This window comes from Rhinoderma darwinii, unplaced genomic scaffold (assembly GCF_050947455.1).
Source record: "Rhinoderma darwinii isolate aRhiDar2 unplaced genomic scaffold, aRhiDar2.hap1 Scaffold_451, whole genome shotgun sequence".
In the NCBI taxonomy this organism is placed as follows: domain Eukaryota; kingdom Metazoa; phylum Chordata; class Amphibia; order Anura; family Rhinodermatidae; genus Rhinoderma; species Rhinoderma darwinii.
The window spans coordinates 138,205-163,875 of record NW_027463942.1 but is presented as its reverse complement, the minus strand read 5'-3'; the positions used below and the strand labels follow the sequence as shown (position 1 = coordinate 163,875).

At 33.4% G+C, this 25,671-nt stretch overlaps 1 protein-coding gene across 1 annotated transcript in view; it reads right to left on the bottom strand.

Moving 5' to 3' along the window:
* LOC142716470 (serine protease HTRA2, mitochondrial-like) overlaps positions 1 to 17,564 on the bottom strand; it is a 17,925-nt gene extending 361 nt beyond the window's left edge. The window contains exons 1-6 of the mRNA XM_075848702.1: positions 17,161 to 17,564; positions 16,598 to 16,802; positions 16,148 to 16,342; positions 15,978 to 16,010; positions 1,272 to 1,383; positions 1,126 to 1,195 (exon numbers count right to left, since the gene is read on the bottom strand). Coding sequence (XP_075704817.1) covers positions 1,126 to 1,195; positions 1,272 to 1,383; positions 15,978 to 16,010; positions 16,148 to 16,342; positions 16,598 to 16,802; positions 17,161 to 17,546 — 1,001 coding nt within the window. The 5' untranslated portion in view covers positions 17,547 to 17,564. The remainder of the gene's footprint in view (positions 1 to 1,125; positions 1,196 to 1,271; positions 1,384 to 15,977; positions 16,011 to 16,147; positions 16,343 to 16,597; positions 16,803 to 17,160) is intronic.
* Positions 17,565 to 25,671: the final 8,107 nt, after the last annotated feature.

The window sequence follows — 25,671 nt, the reverse complement described above, 5'->3', positions numbered from 1 at the left end:
CCCCACAATGCCCATTACCTCATCACTCCTCATACCCTACCATTATATCACCCCCACCATCTCCAGACTACATGACCCCATCATATACCCCACAATGCCCATTACCTCATCACTCCTCATACCCTACCATTACATCACCCCCACCATCTCCAGACTACATGACCCCATCATATACCCCACAATGCCCATTACCACATCACTCCTCATACCCTACCATTACATCACCCCCATCATCTCCAGACTACATGACCCCATCATATACCCAACAATGCCCATTACCTCATCACTCCTCATACCCTACCATTATATCACCCAGACCACCCCCAGACTACATGACCCCATCATATACCCAACAATGCCCATTACCTCATCACTCCTCATACCCTACCATTATATCACCCCCACCACCCCCAGACTACATGACCCCATCATATACCCCACAATGCCCATTACCTCATCACTCCTCATACCCTACCATTATATCACCCCACCACCCCCAGACTACATGACCCCATCATATACCCCACAATGCCCATTACCTCATCACTCCTCATACCCTACCATTATATCACCCCCACCATCCCCAGACTACATGACCCCATCATATACCCCACAATGCCCATTACCTCATCACTCCTCATACCCTACCATTACATCACCCCCATCATCTCCAGACTACATGACCCTCCCATATACCCAACAATGCCCATTACCTCATCACTCCTCATACCCTACCATTATATCACCCAGACCACCCCCAGACTACATGACCCCATCATATACCCCACAATGCCCATTACCTCATCACTCCTCATACCCTACCATTATATCACCCCCACAACCCCCAGACTACATGACCCCATCATATACCCCACAATGCCCATTACCTCATCACTCCTCATACCCTACCATTATATCACCCAGACCACCCCCAGACTACATGACCCCATCATATACCCCACAATGCCCATTACCTCATCACTCCTCATACCCTACCATTATATCACCCCCACCATCTCCAGACTTCATGACCCCATCATATACCACCAGCCGTATGTGCCAATCCCCCATACATTACATAGCCCCCTCCCAAATACCATATATGAAAGTGACGCCCCCTCATACCTCGGAGTCAGCGTTAACATCATGACTCCAATGTATCTCTGCTTCACCTCAGCGCGACCAAACCAGGAACCTGGAGAAGACAAAAGCGGAGTGTTAAACTCCCAAGATCCCGCTCTTTTACCTCTGTCGCGATCCGGACCACATACCCTGACTCCGCCTCTTCTCCTTCTGGAGAAAAATTCTCACTCTGTCTGATGGAATCGCGAAGGAAATACCGGCTGTCACTTTAAGAGTATTAATACCGATAACTTCACCATCCTGTAACGAACAAGTCACTAAGTAATAATATATACAGTGCAATATACCGGTCAGTATATAATATATACAGTATAACATACAGGTCAGTATATAATATATAGTGTAATATACCGGTCAGTGTATAATATATACAGTGTAATATACCGGTCAGTATATAATATATACAGTGTAATATACCGGTCAGCATATAATATATACAGTGTAATATACCGGTCAGGATGTAATATATACAGTGTAATATACCGGTCAGTGTAATATACCGGTCAGTGTAATATACCGGTCAGTATATAATATATACAGTATAACATACAGGTCAGTATATAATATATAGAGTGTAATATACCAGTCAGTATATCAGATATACAGTGTAATATAACAGCCAGAGCGGTCAGTATATAATATATACAGTGTAACATACCTATCAGTATATAATATATACAGTGTAATATACCGGTCAGCATATAATATATACAGTGTAATATACCGGTCAGTATATAATATATAGAGTGTAATATACCGGTCAGTATATAATATATACAATGTAATATACCGGTCAGTATATAATATATACAGTGTAATATACCAGTCAGTATATAATATATATACAGTGTAATATACCGGTCAGATCGGTCAGTATATAATACATACAGTGTAACATACCGGTCAGTATATAATATATACAGTGTAACATACCGGTCAGTATATAATATATACAGTGTAACATACCGGTCAGTATATAATATATACAGTGTAATATACCGGTCAGTATATAATACATACAGTGTAACATACCGGTCAATATATAATATATACAGTGTAATATACCGGTCAGTATATAATATATACAGTGTAGTATACCGGTCAGTATATAATATACACAATGTAATATACCGGTCAGTATATAATATATACAGTGTAATATACCGGTCAGTATATAATATATACAGTGTAACATACCGGTCAGTATATAATATATACAGTGTAATATACCGGTCAGTATATAATATATACAGTGTAATATACCGGTCAGTATATAATATATACAGTGTAACATACCGGTCAGTATATAATATATACAGTGTAATATACCGGTCAGTATATAATATATACAGTGTAATATACCGGTCAGTATATAATATATACAGTGTAATATACCGGTCAGTAAATAATATATACAGTGTAGTATACCGGTCAGTATATAATATATACAGTGTAACATACCGGTCAGTATATAATATACACAATGTAATATACCGGTCAGTATATAATATATACAGTGTAATATACCGGTCAGTATATAATATATACAGTGTAACATACCGGTCAGTATATAATATATACAGTGTAATATACCGGTCAGTATATAATATATACAATGTAATATACCGGTCAGTGTATAATATACACAATGTAATATACCGGTCAGTATATAATATATATACAGTGTAATATATCGGTCAGATCGGTCAGTATATAATACATACAGTGTAACATACCGGTCAGTATATAATATATACAATGTAATATACCAGTCAGTATATAATATATACAGTGTAACATACCGGTCAGTATATAATATATACAGTGTAACATACCGGTCAGTATATAATATATACAGTGTAATATACCGGTCAGTAAATAATATATACAGTGTAGTATACCGGTCAGTATATAATATATACAGTGTAACATACCGGTCAGTATATAATATACACAATGTAATATACCGGTCAGTATATAATATATACAGTGTAATATACCGGTCAGTATATAATATATACAGTGTAATATACCGGTCAGTATATAATATATACAGTGTAATATACCGGTCAGTGTATAATATATACAGTGTAATATACCGGTCAGTATATAATATATACAGTATAATATACCGGTCAGTATATAATATATACAGTGTAATATACCGGCCAGTGTATAATATATACAGTGTAATATACCGGTCAGTATATAATATATACAGTGTAATATATCGGTCAGATCGGTCAGTATATAATACATACAGTGTAACATACCGGTCAGTATATAATATATACAATGTAACAAACCGGTCAGTATATACTATATACATTGTAATTTAACGGTCAATATATCATATATACAGTCATATACCGGTCAGCATATAATATATACAATGTAATATACCAGTCAGTATATAATATATACAGTGTAACATACCGGTCAGTATATAATATATACAGTGTAACATACCGGTCAGTATATAATATATACAGTGTAACATACCGGTCAGTATATAATATATACAGTGTAATATACCGGTCAGTATATAATATATACAGTGTAATATACCGGTCAGTGTATAATATATACAGTGTAATATACCGGTCAGTGTATAATATATACAGTGTAATATACCGGTCAGTATATAATATATACAGTGTAATATACCGGTCAGTATATAATATATACAGTGTAATATACCGGTCAGTATATAATATATACAGTGTAATATACCGGTCAGTATATAATATATACAGTGTAATATACCGGTCAGTATATAATATATACAGTGTAATATACCGGTCAGTATATAATATATACAGTGTAATATACCGGTCAGTATATAATATATACAGTGTAATATACCGGTCAGTATATAATATATACAGTGTAATATACCGGTCAGTGTATAATATATACAGTGTAATATACCGGTCAGTATATAATATATACAGTATAATATACCGGTCAGTATATAATATATACAGTGTAATATACCAGTCAGTATATAATATATACAGTGTAATATACCGGTCAGTATATAATATATACAGTGTAATATACCGGTCAGTGTATAATATATACAGTGTAATATACCGGTCAGTATAGAATATATACAGTGTAATATACCGGTCAGTATATAATATATACAGTGTAATATACCGGTCAGTATAGAATATATACAGTGTAATATACCGGGCAGTATATAATATATACAGTGTAATATACCGGTCAGTATATAATATATAGAGTGTAATATACCAGTCAGTATATAATATATAGAGTGTAATATACCGGTCAGTGTATAATATATACAGTGTAATATACCGGTCAGTATATAATATATACAGTGTAATATACCGGTCAGTATATAATATATACAGTGTAATATACCGGTCAGTGTATAATATATACAGTGTAATATACCGGTCAGTGTATAATATATACAGTGTAATATACCGGTCAGTGTATAATATATACAGTGTAATATACCGGTCAGTGTATAATATATACAGTGTAATATACCGGTCAGTGTATAATATATAGAGTGTAATATACCGGTCAGTATATAATATATACAATGTAATATACCGGTCAGTGTATAATATATACAATGTAATATACCGGTCAGTATATAATATATACAGTGTAATATACCGGTCAGTATATAATATATACAGTGTAATATACCGGTCAGCATATAATATATACAGTGTAATATACCGGTCAGTGTATAATATATACAGTGTAATATACCGGTCAGTATATAATATATACAGTGTAATATACCGGTCAGTATATAATATATACAGTGTAATATACCGGTCAGTGTATAATATATACAGTGTAATATACCGGTCAGTATATAATATATACAGTGTAATATACCGGTCAGTGTATAATATATACAGTGTAATATACCGGTCAGTATATAATATATACAGTGTAATATACCGGTCAGTGTATAATATATAGAGTGTAATATACCGGTCAGTATATAATATATACAATGTAATATACCAGTCAGTATATAATATATACAGTGTAACATACCGCTCAATATATAATATATACAGTGTAATATACCAGTCAGTATATAATATATACAGTGTAGTATACCGGTCAGTATATAATATACACAATGTAATATACCGGTCAGTATATAATATATAGTGTAATATACCGGTCAGTATATAATATATACAGTGTAACATACCGGTCAGTATATAATATATACAGTGTAATATACCGGTCAGCATATAATATATACAGTGTAATATACCGGTCAGTGTATAATATATACAGTGTAATATACCGGTCAGTATATAATATATACAGTATAATATACCGGTCAGTATATAATATATACAGTGTAATATACCAGTCAGTATATAATATATACAGTGTAATATACCGGTCAGTATATAATATATACAGTGTAATATACCGGTCAGTGTATAATATATACAGTGTAATATACCGGTCAGTATAGAATATATACAGTGTAATATACCGGTCAGTATATAATATATACAGTGTAATATACCGGTCAGTATAGAATATATACAGTGTAATATACCGGGCAGTATATAATATATACAGTGTAATATACCGGTCAGTATATAATATATAGAGTGTAATATACCAGTCAGTATATAATATATAGAGTGTAATATACCGGTCAGTGTATAATATATACAGTGTAATATACCGGTCAGTATATAATATATACAGTGTAATATACCGGTCAGTATATAATATATACAGTGTAATATACCGGTCAGTGTATAATATATACAGTGTAATATACCGGTCAGTGTATAATATATACAGTGTAATATACCGGTCAGTGTATAATATATACAGTGTAATATACCGGTCAGTGTATAATATATACAGTGTAATATACCGGTCAGTGTATAATATATAGAGTGTAATATACCGGTCAGTATATAATATATACAATGTAATATACCGGTCAGTGTATAATATATACAATGTAATATACCGGTCAGTATATAATATATACAGTGTAATATACCGGTCAGTATATAATATATACAGTGTAATATACCGGTCAGCATATAATATATACAGTGTAATATACCGGTCAGTGTATAATATATACAGTGTAATATACCGGTCAGTATATAATATATACAGTGTAATATACCGGTCAGTATATAATATATACAGTGTAATATACCGGTCAGTGTATAATATATACAGTGTAATATACCGGTCAGTATATAATATATACAGTGTAATATACCGGTCAGTGTATAATATATACAGTGTAATATACCGGTCAGTATATAATATATACAGTGTAATATACCGGTCAGTGTATAATATATAGAGTGTAATATACCGGTCAGTATATAATATATACAATGTAATATACCAGTCAGTATATAATATATACAGTGTAACATACCGCTCAATATATAATATATACAGTGTAATATACCAGTCAGTATATAATATATACAGTGTAGTATACCGGTCAGTATATAATATACACAATGTAATATACCGGTCAGTATATAATATATAGTGTAATATACCGGTCAGTATATAATATATACAGTGTAACATACCGGTCAGTATATAATATATACAGTGTAATATACCGGTCAGCATATAATATATACAGTGTAATATACCGGTCAGTGTATAATATATACAGTGTAATATACCGGTCAGTATATAATATATACAGTGTAATATACCGGTCAGTATATAATATATACAGTGTAATATACCGGTCAGTATATAATATATACAGTGTAATATACCGGTCAGTATATAATATATACAGTGTAATATACCGGTCAGTATATAATATATACAGTGTAATATACCGGTCGGTATATAATATATACAGTGTAATATTCCGGTCAGTATATAATATATACAGTGTAATATACCGGCCAGTATATAATATATACAGTGTAATATACCGGTCAGTATATAATATATACAATGTAATATACCGGTCAGTGTATAATATATACAGTGTAATATACCGGTCAGTATATAATATATACAATGTAATTTACCGGTCAGTGTATAATATATACAGTGTAATATACCGGTCAGTATATAATATATACAGTGTAATATACCGGTCAGTGTATAATATATAGAGTGTAATATACCGGTCAGTATATAATATATACAATGTAATATACCAGTCAGTATATAATATATACAGTGTAACATACCGCTCAATATATAATATATACAGTGTAATATACCGGTCAGTGTATAATATATAGAGTGTAATATACCGGTCAGTATATAATATATACAATGTAATATACCAGTCAGTATATAATATATACAGTGTAACATACCGCTCAATATATAATATATACAGTGTAATATACCAGTCAGTATATAATATATACAGTGTAGTATACCGGTCAGTATATAATATACACAATGTAATATACCGGTCAGTATATAATATATAGTGTAATATACCGGTCAGTATATAATATATACAGTGTAACATACCGGTCAGTATATAATATATACAGTGTAATATACCGGTCAGTATATAATATATACAATGTAATATACCGGTCAGTGTATAATATATACAGTGTAATATACCGGTCAGTATATAATATATACAATGTAATATACCGGTCAGTGTATAATATATACAGTGTAATATACCGGTCAGTATATAATATATACAGTGTAATATACCGGTCAGTATATAATATATACAGTGTAATATACCGGTCAGTATATAATATATACAGTGTAGTATACCGGTCAGTATATAATATATACAGTGTAGTATACCGGTCAGCATATAATATATACAGTGTAATATACCGGTCAGTATATAATATATACAGTGTAGTATACCGGTCAGTATATAATATATACAGTGTAGTATACCGGTCAGTATATAATATACACAATGTAATATACCGGTCAGTATATAATATATACAGTGTAATATACCGGTCAGTATATAATATATACAGTGTAACATACCGGTCAGTATATAATATATACAGTGTAATATACCGGTCAGTATATAATATATACAATGTAATATACCGGTCAGTGTATAATATACACAATGTAATATACCGGTCAGTATATAATATATATACAGTGTAATATATCGGTCAGGTCGGTCAGTATATAATACATACAGTGTAACATACCGGTCAGTATATAATATATACAGTGTAATATACCGGTCAGTATATAATATATACAGTGTAATATACCGGTCAGTGTATAATATATACAGTGTAACATACTGGGCAGTATATAATATATACAGTGTAATATACCGGTCAGTATATAATATATACAATGTAATATACCGGTCAGTATATAATATATACAATGTAATATACCGGTCAGTGTATAATATATACAGTGTAATATACCGGTCAGTGTATAATATATACAATGTAATATACCGTCAGTGTATAATATATACAATGTAATATACCGGTCAGTATATAATATATACAGTGTAATATACCGGTCAGTATATAATATAGAGAGTGTAATATACCGGTCAGTATATAATATATACAATGTAATATACCGGTCAGTATATAATATATACAGTGTAATATACCAGTCAGTATATAATATATATACAGTGTAATATACCGGTCAGTGTATAATATATACAATGTAATATACCGTCAGTGTATAATATATACAGTGTAATATACCGGTCAGTATATAATATATACAGTGTAATATACCGGTCAGTGTATAATATATACAGTGTAATATACCGGTCAGTATATAATATATACAGTATAATATACCGGTCAGTATATAATATATACAGTGTAATATACCAGTCAGTATATAATATATACAGTGTAATATACCGGTCAGTATATAATATATACAGTGTAATATACCGGTCAGTATATAATCTATAGAGTGTAATATACCGGTCAGTATATAATATATACAGTGTAATATACCAGTCAGTATATAATATATATACAGTGTAATATACCGGTCAGTGTATAATATATACAATGTAATATACCGTCAGTGTATAATATATACAGTGTAATATACCGGTCAGTATATAATATATACAGTGTAATATACCGGTCAGTGTATAATATATACAGTGTAATATACCGGTCAGTATATAATATATACAGTATAATATACCGGTCAGTATATAATATATACAGTGTAATATACCAGTCAGTATATAATATATACAGTGTAATATACCGGTCAGTATATAATATATACAGTGTAATATACCGGTCAGTATATAATCTATAGAGTGTAATATACCGGTCAGTATATAATATATACAATGTAATATACCGGTCAGTATATAATATATACAGTGTAATATACCAGTCAGTATATAATATATATACAGTGTAATATACCGGTCAGATCGGTCAGTATATAATATATAGAGTGTAATATACCGGTCAGTATATAATATATACAATGTAATATACCGGTCAGTATATAATATATACAGTGTAGTATACCGGTCAGTATATAATATATACAGTGTAGTATACCGGTCAGTATATAATATATACAGTGTAATATACCGGTCAGTATATAATATATACAGTGTAGTATACCGGTCAGTATATAATATATACAGTGTAGTATACCGATCAGTATATAATATACACAATGTAATATACCGGTCAGTATATAATATATACAGTGTAATATACCGGTCAGTATATAATATATACAGTGTAACATACCGGTCAGTATATAATATATACAGTGTAATATACCGGTCAGTATATAATATATATACAGTGTAATATATCGGTCAGGTCGGTCAGTATATAATACATACAGTGTAACATACCGGTCAGTATATAATATATACAATGTAACATACCGGTCAGTATATAATATATACAGTGTAATATACCGGTCAGTATATAATATATACAGTGTAATATACCGGTCAGTATATAATATATACAGTGTAATATACCGGTCAGTATATAATATATACAGTGTAATATACCGGTCAGTATATAATATATACAGTGTAATATACCGGTCAGTATATAATATATAGAGTGTAGTATACCGGTCAGTGTATAATATATACAGTGTAATATACCGGTCAGTGTATAATATATACAGTGTAATATACCGGTCAGTATATAATATATACAGTGTAATATACCGGTCAGTATATAATATATACAGTGTAATATACCGGTCAGTGTATAATATATAGAGTGTAATATACCGGTCAGTATATAATATATACAATGTAATATACCGGTCAGTATATAATATATACAGTGTAATATACCGGTCAGTGTATAATATATAGAGTGTAATATACCGGTCAGTATATAATATATACAATGTAATATACCGGTCAGTATATAATATATACAGTGTAATATACCAGTCAGTATATAATATATACAGTGTAATATACCGGTCAGTATATAATATATACAGTGTAACATACCGGTCAGTATATAATATATACAGTGTAATATACCGGTCAGATCGGTCAGTATATAATACATACAGTGTAACATACCGGTCAGTATATAATATATACAGTGTAGTATACCGGTCAGATCGGTCAGTATATAATACATACAGTGTAACATACCGGTCAGTATATAATATATACAGTGTAGTATACCGGTCAGTATATAATATATACAGTGTAACATACCGGTCAGTATATAATATATACAGTGTAACATACCGGTCAGTATATAATATATACAGTGTAACATACCGGTCAGATCGGTCAGTATATAATACATACAGTGTAACATACCGATCAGTATATAATATATACAGTGTAGTATACCGGTCAGTATATAATATATACAGTGTAATATACCGGTCAGTATATAATATATACAGTGTAATATACCGGTCAGTGTATAATATACACAATGTAATATACCGGTCAGTATATAATATATACAGTGTAACATACCGGTCAGTATATAATATATACAGTGTAACATACCGGTCAGTATATAATATATACAGTGTAATATACCGGTCAGTATATAATATATACAGTGTAATATACCGGTCAGTATATAATATATACAGTGTAATATACCGGTCAGTATATAATATTTACAGTGTAATATACCGGTCAGTATATAATATATACAGTGTAATATACCGGTCAGTATATAATATATACAGTGTAATATACCGGTCAGTATATAATATATACAGTGTAATATACCAGTCAGTATATAATATATACAGTGTAATATTCCGGTCAGTATATAATATATACAGTGTAATATACTGGTCAGTATATAATATATACAGTGTAATATACTGGTCAGTATATAATATATACAGTGTAATATACCGGTCAGTATATAATATATACAGTGTAACATACCGCTCAATATATAATATATACAGTGTAATATACCAGTCAGTATATAATATATACAGTGTAATATACCGGTCAGTATATAATATATAGTGTAATATACCGGTCAGTATATAATATATACAGTGTAACATACCGGTCAGTATATAATATATACAGTGTAATATACCGGTCAGTATATAATATATACAGTGTAATATACCGGTCAGTATATAATATATACAGTGTAATATACCAGTCAGTATATAATATATACAGTGTAATATTCCGGTCAGTATATAATATATACAGTGTAATATACTGGTCAGTATATAATATATACAGTGTAATATACCGGTCAGTATATAATATATACAGTGTAACATACCGCTCAATATATAATATATACAGTGTAATATACCAGTCAGTATATAATATATACAGTGTAGTATACCGGTCAGTATATAATATACACAATGTAATATACCGGTCAGTATATAATATATAGTGTAATATACCGGTCAGTATATAATATATACAGTGTAACATACCGGTCAGTATATAATATATACAGTGTAATATACCGGTCAGTATATAATATATACAATGTAATATACCGGTCAGTGTATAATATATACAGTGTAATATACCGGTCAGTATATAATATATACAGTGTAATATACCGGTCAGTATATAATATATACAGTGTAGTATACCGGTCAGTATATAATATATACAGTGTAATATACCGGTCAGTATATAATATATATAGTGTGGTATACCGGTCAGTATATAATATATACAGTGTAGTATACCGGTCAGTATATAATATATACAGTGTAGTATACCGGTCAGTATATAATATACACAATGTAATATACCGGTCAGCATATAATATATACAGTGTAATATACCGGTCAGTATATAATATATACAGTGTAACATACCGGTCAGTATATAATATATACAGTGTAATATACCGGTCAGTATATAATATATACAGTGTAATATACCGGTCAGTGTATAATATATACAGTGTAATATACCGGGCAGTATATAATATATACAGTATAATATACCGGTCAGTATATAATATATACAGTGTAATATACCAGTCAGTATATAATATATACAGTGTAATATACCGGTCAGTATATAATATATACAGTGTAATATACCGGTCAGTATATAATATATACAGTGTAATATACCGGTCAGTGTATAATATATACAGTGTAATATACCGGTCAGTGTATAATATATACAGTGTAATATACCGGTCAGTGTATAATATATACAATGTAATATACCGGTCAGTATATAATATATACAGTGTAATATACCGGTCAGTATATAATATATACAGTGTAATATACCGGTCAGCATATAATATATACAGTGTAATATACCGGTCAGTATATAATATATACAGTGTAATATACCGGTCAGTATATAATATATACAGTGTAATATACCGGTCAGTGTATAATATATACAGTGTAATATACCGGTCAGTATATAATATATACAGTGTAATATACCGGTCAGCATATAATATATACAGTGTAATATACCGGTCAGTACATAATATATACAGTGTAACATACCGGTCAGTATATAATATATACAGTGTAATATACCGGTCAGTATATAATATATACAGTGTAACATACCGGACAGTATATAATACATACAGTGTAACATACCGGTCAGTATAGAATATATACAGTGTAATATACCGGTCAGTATATAATATATACAGTGTAATATACCGGTCAGTATATAATATATACAGTGTAATATACCGATCAGTGTATAATATATACAGTGTAATATACCGGTCAGTATATAATATATACAGTGTAATATACCGGTCAGTGTATAATATATAGAATGTAATATACCGGTCAGTATATAATATATACAGTGTAATATACCGCTCAATATATAATATATACAGTGTAATATACCAGTCAGTATATAATATATACAGTGTAGTATACCGGTCAGTGTATAATATATACAGTGTAACATACCGGTCAGTATATAATATATACAGTGTAATATACCGGTCAGTATATAATATATACAGTGTAGTATACCGGTCAGTATATAATATACACAATGTAATATACCGGTCAGTATATAATATATACAGTGTAATATACCGGTCAGTATATAATATATACAGTGTAACATACCGGTCAGTATATAATACATACAGTGTAACATACCGGTCAGTATATAATATATACAGTGTAATATACCGGTCAGTATATAATATATACAGTGTAATAGTCCGGTCAGTATATAATATATACAGTGTAACATACTGGGCAGTATATAATATATACAGTGTAATATACCGGTCAGTATATAATATATACAATGTAATATACCGGTCAGTATATAATATATACAGTGTAATATACCGGTCAGTATATAATATATACAGTGTAATATACCGGTCAGTATATAATATATACAGTGTAATATACCGGTCAGTATATAATATATACAGTGTAATATACCGGTCAGTGTATAATATATACAGTGTAATATACCGGTCAGCATATAATATATACAGTGTAATATACCGGTCAGCATATAATATATACAGTGTAATATACCGGTCAGTGTATAATATATACAGTGTAATATACCGGTCAGTGTATAATATATACAGTGTAATATACCGGTCAGTATATAATATATACAGTGTAATATACCGGTCAGTATATAATATATACAGTGTAATATACCGGTCAGTATATAATATATACAATGTAATATACCGGTCAGTATATAATATATACAGTGTAATATACCGGTCAGTATATAATATATACAGTGTAATATACCGGTCAGTATATAATATATACAGTGTAATATACCGGTCAGTATATAATATATACAGTGTAATATACCGGTCAGTGTATAATATATACAGTGTAATATACCGGTCAGCATATAATATATACAGTGTAATATACCGGTCAGCATATAATATATACAGTGTAATATACCGGTCAGTGTATAATATATACAGTGTAATATACCGGTCAGTGTATAATATATACAGTGTAATATACCGGTCAGTATATAATATATACAGTGTAATATACCGGTCAGTATATAATATATACAGTGTAATATACCGGTCAGTATATAATATATACAGTGTAATATACCGGTCAGTGTATAATATATACAGTGTAATATACCGGTCAGTATATAATATATACAGTGTAATATACCGGTCAGCATATAATATATACAGTGTAACATACCGGTCAGTATATAATATATACAGTGTAACATACCGGTTAGTATATAATATATACAGTGTAATATACCGGTCAGTATATAATATATACAGTGTAATATACCGGTCAGTATATAATACATACAGTGTAACATACCGGTCAGTATAGAATATATACAGTGTAATATACCGGTCAGTATATAATATATACAGTGTAATATACCGGTCAGTATATAATATATACAGTGTAATATACCGGTCAGTATATAATATATACAGTGTAATATACCGGTCAGTGTATAATATATACAGTGTAATATACCGGTCAGTATATAATATATACAGTGTAATATACCGGTCAGTGTATAATATATAGAGTGTAATATACCGGTCAGTATATAATATATACAGTGTAATATTCCGGTCAGTATATAATATATACAATGTAATATACCGGTCAGTGTATAATATATACAATGTAATATACCGGTCAGTATATAATATATACAGTGTAATATACCGCTCAATATATAATATATACAGTGTAATATACCAGTCAGTATATAATATATACAGTGTAGTATACCGGTCAGTATATAATATACACAATGTAATATACCGGTCAGTATATAATATATACAGTGTAATATACCGGTCAGTATATAATATATACAGTGTAATATACCGGTCAGTGTATAATATATACAGTGTAACATACCGCTCAATATATAATATATACAGTGTAATATACCAGTCAGTATATAATATATACAGTGTAGTATACCGGTCAGTATATAATATACACAATGTAATATACCGGTCAGTATATAATATATACAGTGTAATATACCGGCCAGTATATAATATATACAGTGTAATGTACCGGTCAGTATATAATACATACAGTGTAACATACCGGTCAGTATATAATATATACAGTGTAATATACCGGTCAGTATATAATACATACAGTGTAACATACCGGTCAGTATATAATATATACAGTGTAATATACCGGTCAGTATATAATATATACAGTGTAATAGTCCGGTCAGTATATAATATATACAGTGTAACATACTGGGCAGTATATAATATATACAGTGTAATATACCGGTCAGTATATAATATATACAATGTAATATACCGGTCAGTATATAATTTTGCAGGGTCAGTTTTACTCACCAGATTGACCAGGGGGCCCCCAGAATTACCGACCTGAAAGAGAGGTGTTCAGCGGGTGAGGAGGGGGCGCAGCTGCAGATATTAACCGTCTTTCCCCTCCCTGATGCTTTGTGGGTGCAGCTCGGGACTAGTCAGCGACTATCTGCACCATCCACCCGCTTGTCACTCACATCTATGATGGCGTCCGTCTGGATGAAGTCCATGTCCTTGTTGGAGAGGCCGAGCTCCCGACTCCCCCGCTGCACGGAGCTGACGATCCCGGAGGTAATGGTGTTACGCAGCAGGAACGGCGTCCCCATGGCGACAACAAACTCCCCCTGTCTGACCTCAGAGGAGCGAGCCAGCGGCAGCGTGGGGAGAGGAACCTGCGCAGATGGGGGGGGGGGGCATGTCACATGTAATACTGTATGCAGGCGGGGCAGGGGTTACGTGTAGCGGGGGAGGGGTTACGTGTAGCGGGGGAGGGGGGTACGTGTAGCGGGGGAGGGGGTACGTGTAGCGGGGGAGGGGGGTACGTGTAGCGGGGGAGGGGGGTACGTGTAGCGGGGGAGGGGGGTACGTGTAGCGGGGGAGGGGGGTACGTGTAGCGGGGGAGGGGTTACATATAGTGGGGGTCTCGCCTTGGTGCTGATCTTGACAGTGGCGATGTCAGTCACGGGGTCCATGGCGCAGACGCTGGCCTCGTACATGTCTCCATTATACAGCTTCACTCTCACCCTCTTCTTATTGGCCACCACGTGGGCGTTGGTGACTATCAGACCGTCTGGAGACACCAGGAAGCCGGAGCCGCTCGAGATGACCTCCTCCCGGCCCGTGAACGGGTGTCTGTAGGGTCAGACATAAAACCTGGAGACAGCGGTGCCACCCGATCACCCCACCAGTGACCCAGATACCCTAACAACACCCAGAACAGGTCCACGTGTCAAAGAGCGCAGTACAAGGATTATGCGGTCCCTGCCGGGCATACGGGGCGTCTACAGGGTCCCTGCCGGGCATACGGGGTCACTGTCAGATATACGGGGTGTCTATGGGGCCACGGTCGGGGGTCTCGGTTGGGACGGTCGGGCCTCTCGGGTCACGGTCGGGCGTCCCGGGTCACGGTCGGGCGTCCCGGGTCACGGTCGGGCGTCTCGGGTCACGGTCGGGCGTCTCGGGTCACGGTCGGGCGTCCCGGGTCACTCACCTGCCCAGCGTCTCTATATTCACCACGGCGGGGGCGCACTTTTCAGCAACATCAGCAATGAAGTTGAAGAGTTTCCGGGGGTTCTTGATGTCGGATTTCGGGGTGTCATTGGGAGGAGCTTCAGGTTTTGCCGCCTCCACCCCCAGCCATGAAACTGAGCCCCGCCCCCAACTCCACAGCCCGAGCCCCGCCCCCAACAGAGCCCCAACACCCAGCGCCCCCGAACCCCAAAACCCGTCATCACGTGACTCTGCATCCCTAAAGTGATCGGAACGTGTTGCAGGGTCCCCCGAAGAAATCGTCCGCGCCCGTGAACCCCGAACACGTGAGCACCGGCCCCAAACCCGACTGACACCCGGAACTGCTCTCCACACGGAGGCCGCCATATTGTGTCATGTAACCCCGCCCCCGGCAACAAGCTTTATTACTCACAAGACAAACGGACACAAACAAATCCACACACGTGACCAGAGGAAGAGCCGGGACCTGAGGGTATGTTCACACGGCCAAATTTCAGACGTATACGAGGCGTATTTTGCCTCGTTTTACGTCTGAAAATATGGCTACAATACGTCGGCAAACATCTGCCCATTCATTTGAATGGGTTTGCCGACGTACTGTGCAGACGACCTGTTATTTACGCGTCGTCGTTTGACAGCTGTCAAACGACGACGCGTAAAAATACAGCCTCGGCAAAAGAAGTGCAGGACACTTATATACATTATATGCGGGACACTTATATACATTATATGCGGGACACTTATATACATTATATGCGGGACACTTATATACATTATATGCGGGACACTTATATACATTATATGCGGGACACTTATATACATTATATGCGGGACACTTATATACATTATATGCGGGACACTTATATACATTACATGCGGGACACTTATATACATTATATGCGGGACACTTATATACATTACATGCGGGACACTTATATACATTATATGCAGGACACTTATATACATTATATGCGGGACACTTATATACATTATATGCGGGACACTTATATACATTATATGCGGGACACTTATATACATTATATGCGGGACACTTATATACATTATATGCGGGACACTTATATACATTATATGCAGGACACTTATATACATTATATGCGGGACACTTATATACATTATATGCGGGACACTTATATACATTATATGCCGGACACTTATATACATTATATGCAGGACACTTATATACATTATATGCAGGACACTTATATACATTATATGCAGGACACTTATATACATTATATGCGGGACACTTATATACGTTATATGCGGGACACTTCTATACATTATATGCAGGACACTTATATACATTATATGCGGGACACTTATATACATTATATGCGGGACACTTATATACATTATATGCGGGACACTTATATACATTATATGCAGGACACTTATATACATTATATGCGGGACACTTATATACATTATATGCGGGACACTTCTATACATTATATGCGGGACACTTATATACATTATATGCGGGACACTTATATACATTATATGCGGGACACTTATATACATTATATGCGGGACACTTATATACATTATATGCGGGACACTTATATACATTATATGCGGGACACTTATATACATTATATGCGGGACACTTATATACATTATATGCGGGACACTTATATACATTATATGCGGGACACTTATATACATTATATGCGGGACACTTATATACATTATATGCAGGACACTTATATACATTATATGCGGGACACTTATATACATTATATGCGGGACACTTATATACATTATATGCGGGACACTTATATACATTATATGCGGGACACTTATATACATTATATGCGGGACACTTATATACGTTATATGCGGGACACTTATATACATTATATGCGGGACACTTATATACATTATATGCGGGACACTTATATACATTATATGCGGGACACTTCTATACATTATATGCAGGACACTTATATACATTATATGCGGGACACTTATATACATTATATGCAGGACACTTATATACATTATATGCGGGACACTTATATACATTACATGCGGGACACTTATATACATTATATGCGGGACACTTATATACATTATATGCGGGACACTTATATACATTATATGCGGGACACTTATATACATTATATGCAGGACACTTATATACATTATATGCGGGACACTTATATACATTATATGCGGGACACTTATATACATTATATGCGGGACACTTCTATACATTATATGCGGGACACTTATATACATTATATGCGGGACACTTATATACATTATATGCGGGACACTTATATACATTATATGCGGGACACTTATATACATTATATGCGGGACACTTATATCCATTATATGCGGGACACTTATATCCATTATATGCGGGACACTTCTATACATTATATGCGGGATACTTATATACATTATATGCAGGACACTTATATACATTATATGCGGGGCACTTATATACATTATATGCGGGACACTTCTATACATTATATGCGGGACACTTATATACATTATATGCGGGACACTTATATACATTATATGCGGGACACTTATATACGTTATATGCGGGACACTTATATACATTATATGCGGGACACTTATATACATTATATGCGGGACACTTATATACATTATATGCGGGACACTTATATACATTATATGCGGGACACTTATATACATTATATGCGGGACACTTATATACATTATATGCGGGACACTTATATACATTATATGCGGGACGCTTATATACATTATATGCGGGACAGTTATATACATTATATGCGGGACACTTATATACATTATATGCGGGACACTTATATACATTACATGCGGGACACTTATATACATTATATGCGGGACACTTATATACATTATATGCGGGACACTTATATACATTATATGCGGGACACTTATATACATTATATGCGGGACACTTATATACATTATATGCGGGACACTTATATACATTATATGCGGGACACTTCTATACATTATATGCAGGACACATATACATTATATGCGGGACACTTATATACATTATATGCAGGACACTTATATACGTTATATGCGGGACACTTATATACATTATATGCGGGACACTTATATACATTATATGCGGGACACTTATATACATTATATGCGGGACACTTATATACATTATATGCGGGACACTTATATACGTTATATGCAGGACACTTCTATACATTATATGCAGGACACTTATATACATTATATGCGGGACACTTATATGCATTATATGCGGGACACTTATATGCATTATATGCGGGACACTTATATACATTATATGCGGGACACTTATATACATTATATGCGGGACACTTATATACATTATATGCGGGACACTTATATACATTATATGCGGGACACTTATATACATTATATGCGGGACACTTATATACATTATATGCGGGACACTTATATACATTATATGCGGGACACTTATATACATTATATGCGGGACACTTATATACATTATATGCGGGACACTTATATACATTATATGCGGGACACTTATATACATTATATGCAGGACACTTATATACATTATATGCAGGACACTTATATACATTATATGCGGGACACTTATATACATTATATGCGGGACACTTATATTCATTATATGCGGGACACTTATATACATTATATACGGGACACTTATATACATTATATGCGGGACACTTATATACATTATATGCGGGACACTTCTATACATTATATGCAGGACACTTATATACATTATATGCAGGACACTTATATACATTATATGCGGGACACTTATATACATTACATGCGGGACACTTATATACATTATATGCGGGACACTTATATATGTTATATGCGGGACACTTATATACATTATATGCGGGACACTTATATACATTATATGCGGGACACTTATATACATTATATGCGGGACACTTATATACATTATATGCGGGACACTTCTATACATTATATGCGGGACACTTCTATACATTATATGCGGGACACTTATATACATTATATGCGGGACACTTATATACATTATATGCGGGACACTTATATACATTATATGCAGGACACTTATATACATTATATGCTGGACACTTATATACATTATATGCGGGACACTTATATACATTATATGCGGGACACTTATATACATTACATGCGGGACACTTATATACATTATATGCGGGACACTTATATACATTATATGCGGGACACTTATATACATTATATGCGGGACACTTATATACATTACATGCGGGACACTTCTATACATTATATGCGGGACACTTATATACATTATATGCGGGACACTTATATACATTATATGCGGGACACTTATATACATTATATGCGGGACACTTATATACATTATATGCAGGGACACTTATATACATTATATGCGGGACACTTATATACATTATATGCGGGACACTTATATACATTATATGCGGGACACTTATATACATTATATGCGGGACACTTATATACATTACATGCGGGACACTTATATACATTATATGCGGGACACTTATATACATTATATGCGGGACACTTATAAACATTATATGCGGGACACTTATATACATTATATGCGGGACACTTATATACATTATATGCGGGACACTTCTATACATTATATGCGGGACACTTATATACATTATATGCGGGACACTTATATACATTATATGCGGGACACTTATATACATTATATGCAGGACACTTATATACATTATATGCGGGACACTTATATACATTATATGCGGGACACTTATATACATTATATGCGGGACACTTATATACATTATATGCAGGACACTTATATACATTATATGCCGGACACTTATATACATTACATGCGGTACACTTATATACCTTATATGCGGGACACTTATATACATTATATGCGGGACACTTATATACATTATATGCGGGACACTTATATACATTATATGCGGGACACTTATATACATTATATGCGGGACACTTATATACATTATATGCGGGACACTTATATACATTATATGCGGGACACTTATATACATTATATGCGGGACACTTATATACATTATATGCGGGACACTTATATACATTATATGCGGGACACTTATATACATTATATGCGGGACACTTCTATACATTATATGCGGGACACTTCTATACATTATATGCGGGACACTTATATACATTATATGCGGGACACTTATATACATTATATGCGGGACACTTATATACATTATATGCGGGACACTTATATACATTATATGCAGGACACTTATATACATTATATGCTGGACACTTATATACATTATATGCGGGACACTTATATACATTATATGCGGGACACTTATATACATTACATGCGGGACACTTATATACATTATATGCGGGACACTTATATACATTATATGCGGGACACTTATATACATTACATGCGGGACACTTATATACATTACATGCGGGACACTTCTATACATTACATGCGGGACACTTCTATACATTATATGCGGGACACTTATATACATTATATGCGGGACACTTATATACATTATATGCGGGACACTTATATACATTATATGCGGGACACTTATATACATTATATGCAGGGACACTTATATACATTATATGCGGGACACTTATATACATTATATGCGGGACACTTATATACATTATATGCGGGACACTTATATACATTATATGCGGGACACTTATATACATTATATGCGGGACACTTCTATACATTATATGCGGGACACTTATATACATTATATGCGGGACACTTGTATACATTACATGCGGGACACTTATATACATTATATGCAGGGCACTTATATACATTATATGCGGGACACTTATATACATTATATGCGGGACACTTATATACATTATATGCGGGACACTTATATACATTATATGCGGGACACTTATATACATTATATGCGGGACACTTATATACATTATATGCGGGACACTTATATACATTACATGCGGGACACTTATATACATTATATGCAGGGACACTTATATACATTATATGCGGGACACTTATATACATTATATGCGGGACACTTATATACATTATATGCGGGACACTTATATACATTATATGCGGGACACTTATATACATTATATGCGGGACACTTATATACATTATATGCGGGACACTTATATACATTACATGCGGGACACTTATATACATTATATGCGGGACACTTATATACATTATATGCGGGACACTTATATACATTATATGCAGGACACTTATATACATTATATGCGGGACACTTATATACATTACATGCGGGACACTTATATACATTATATGCAGGGACACTTATATACATTATATGCGGGACACTTATATACATTATATGCGGGACACTTATATACATTATATGCGGGACACTTATATACATTATATGCGGGACACTTATATACACTATATGCGGGACACTTATATACATTATATGCGGGACACTTATATACATTATATGCAGGACACTTATATACATTATATGCGGGACACTTATATACATTATATGCAGGACACTTATATACATTATATGCGGGACACTTATATACATTATATGCGGGACACTTATATACATTATATGCGGGACACTTATATACATTATATGCGGGGCACTTATATACATTATATGCGGGACACTTCTATACATTATATGCGGGACACTTATATACATTATATGCGGGACACTTATATACATTATATGCGGGACACTTATATGCATTATATGCGGGACACTTATATACATTATATGCAGGACACTTATATACATTATATGCAGGACACTTATATACATTATATGCGGGACACTTATATACATTATATGCGGGACACTTATATACATTACATGCGGGACACTTATATACATTATATGCAGGGACACTTATATACATTATATGCAGGACACTTATATACATTATATGCGGGACACTTATATACATTATATGCGGGACACTTATATACATTATATGCGGGGCACTTATATACATTATATGCGGGACACTTATATACATTATATGCAGGACACTTATATACATTATATGCGGGACACTTCTATACATTATATACGGGACACTTATATACATTATATGCGGGACACTTATATACATTATATGCGGGACACTTATATACATTATATGCGGGACGCTTATATACATTATATGCGGGACACTTATATACATTATATACGGGACACTTATATACATTATATACGGGACACTTATATACATTATATGCGGGACACTTATATACATTATATGCGGGACACTTATATACATTATATGCGGGACACTTATATACATTATATGCGGGACACTTATATACATTATATGCGGGACACTTATATACATTATATGCGGGACACTTATATACGTTATATGCGGGACACTTATATACATTATATGCGGGACACTTATATACATTATATGCGGGACACTTATATACATTATATGCGGGACACTTATATACATTATATGCGGGACACTTATATACATTATATGCGGGACACTTATATACATTATATGCGGGACACTTATATACATTATATGCGGGACACTTATATACATTATATGCGGGACACTTATATACATTATATGCGGGACACTTATATACATTATATGCGGGACACTTATATACATTATATGCAGGACACTTATATACATTATATGCGGGACACTTATATACATTATATGCGGACACTTATATACATTATATGCGGGACACTTATATACATTATATGCGGGACACTTCTATACATTATATGCGGGACACTTATATACATTATATGCGGGACACTTATATACATTATATGCAGGACACTTATATACATTATATGCGGGACACTTATATACATTATATGCGGGACACTTATATACATTATATGCAGGACACTTATATACATTATATGCGGGACACTTATATACATTATATGCGGGACACTTCTATACATTATATGCGGGACACTTCTATACATTATATGCGGGACACTTATATACATTATATGCGGGACACTTATATACATTATATGCGGGACACTTATATACATTATATGCAGGACACTTATATACATTATATGCGGGACACTTATATACATTATATGCGGGACACTTATATACATTATATGCAGGACACTTATATACATTATATGCGGGACACTTATATACATTATATGCGGGACACTTATATACATTATATGCGGGACACTTATATACATTATATGCAGGACACTTATATACATTATATGCGGGACACTTATATACATTATATGCAGGGCACTTATATACATTATATGCGGGACACTTATATACATTATATGCGGGACACTTATATACATTATATGCGGGACACTTATATACATTATATGCGGGACACATATACATTATATGCGGGACACTTATATACATTATATGCGGGACACTTATATACATTATATACGGGACA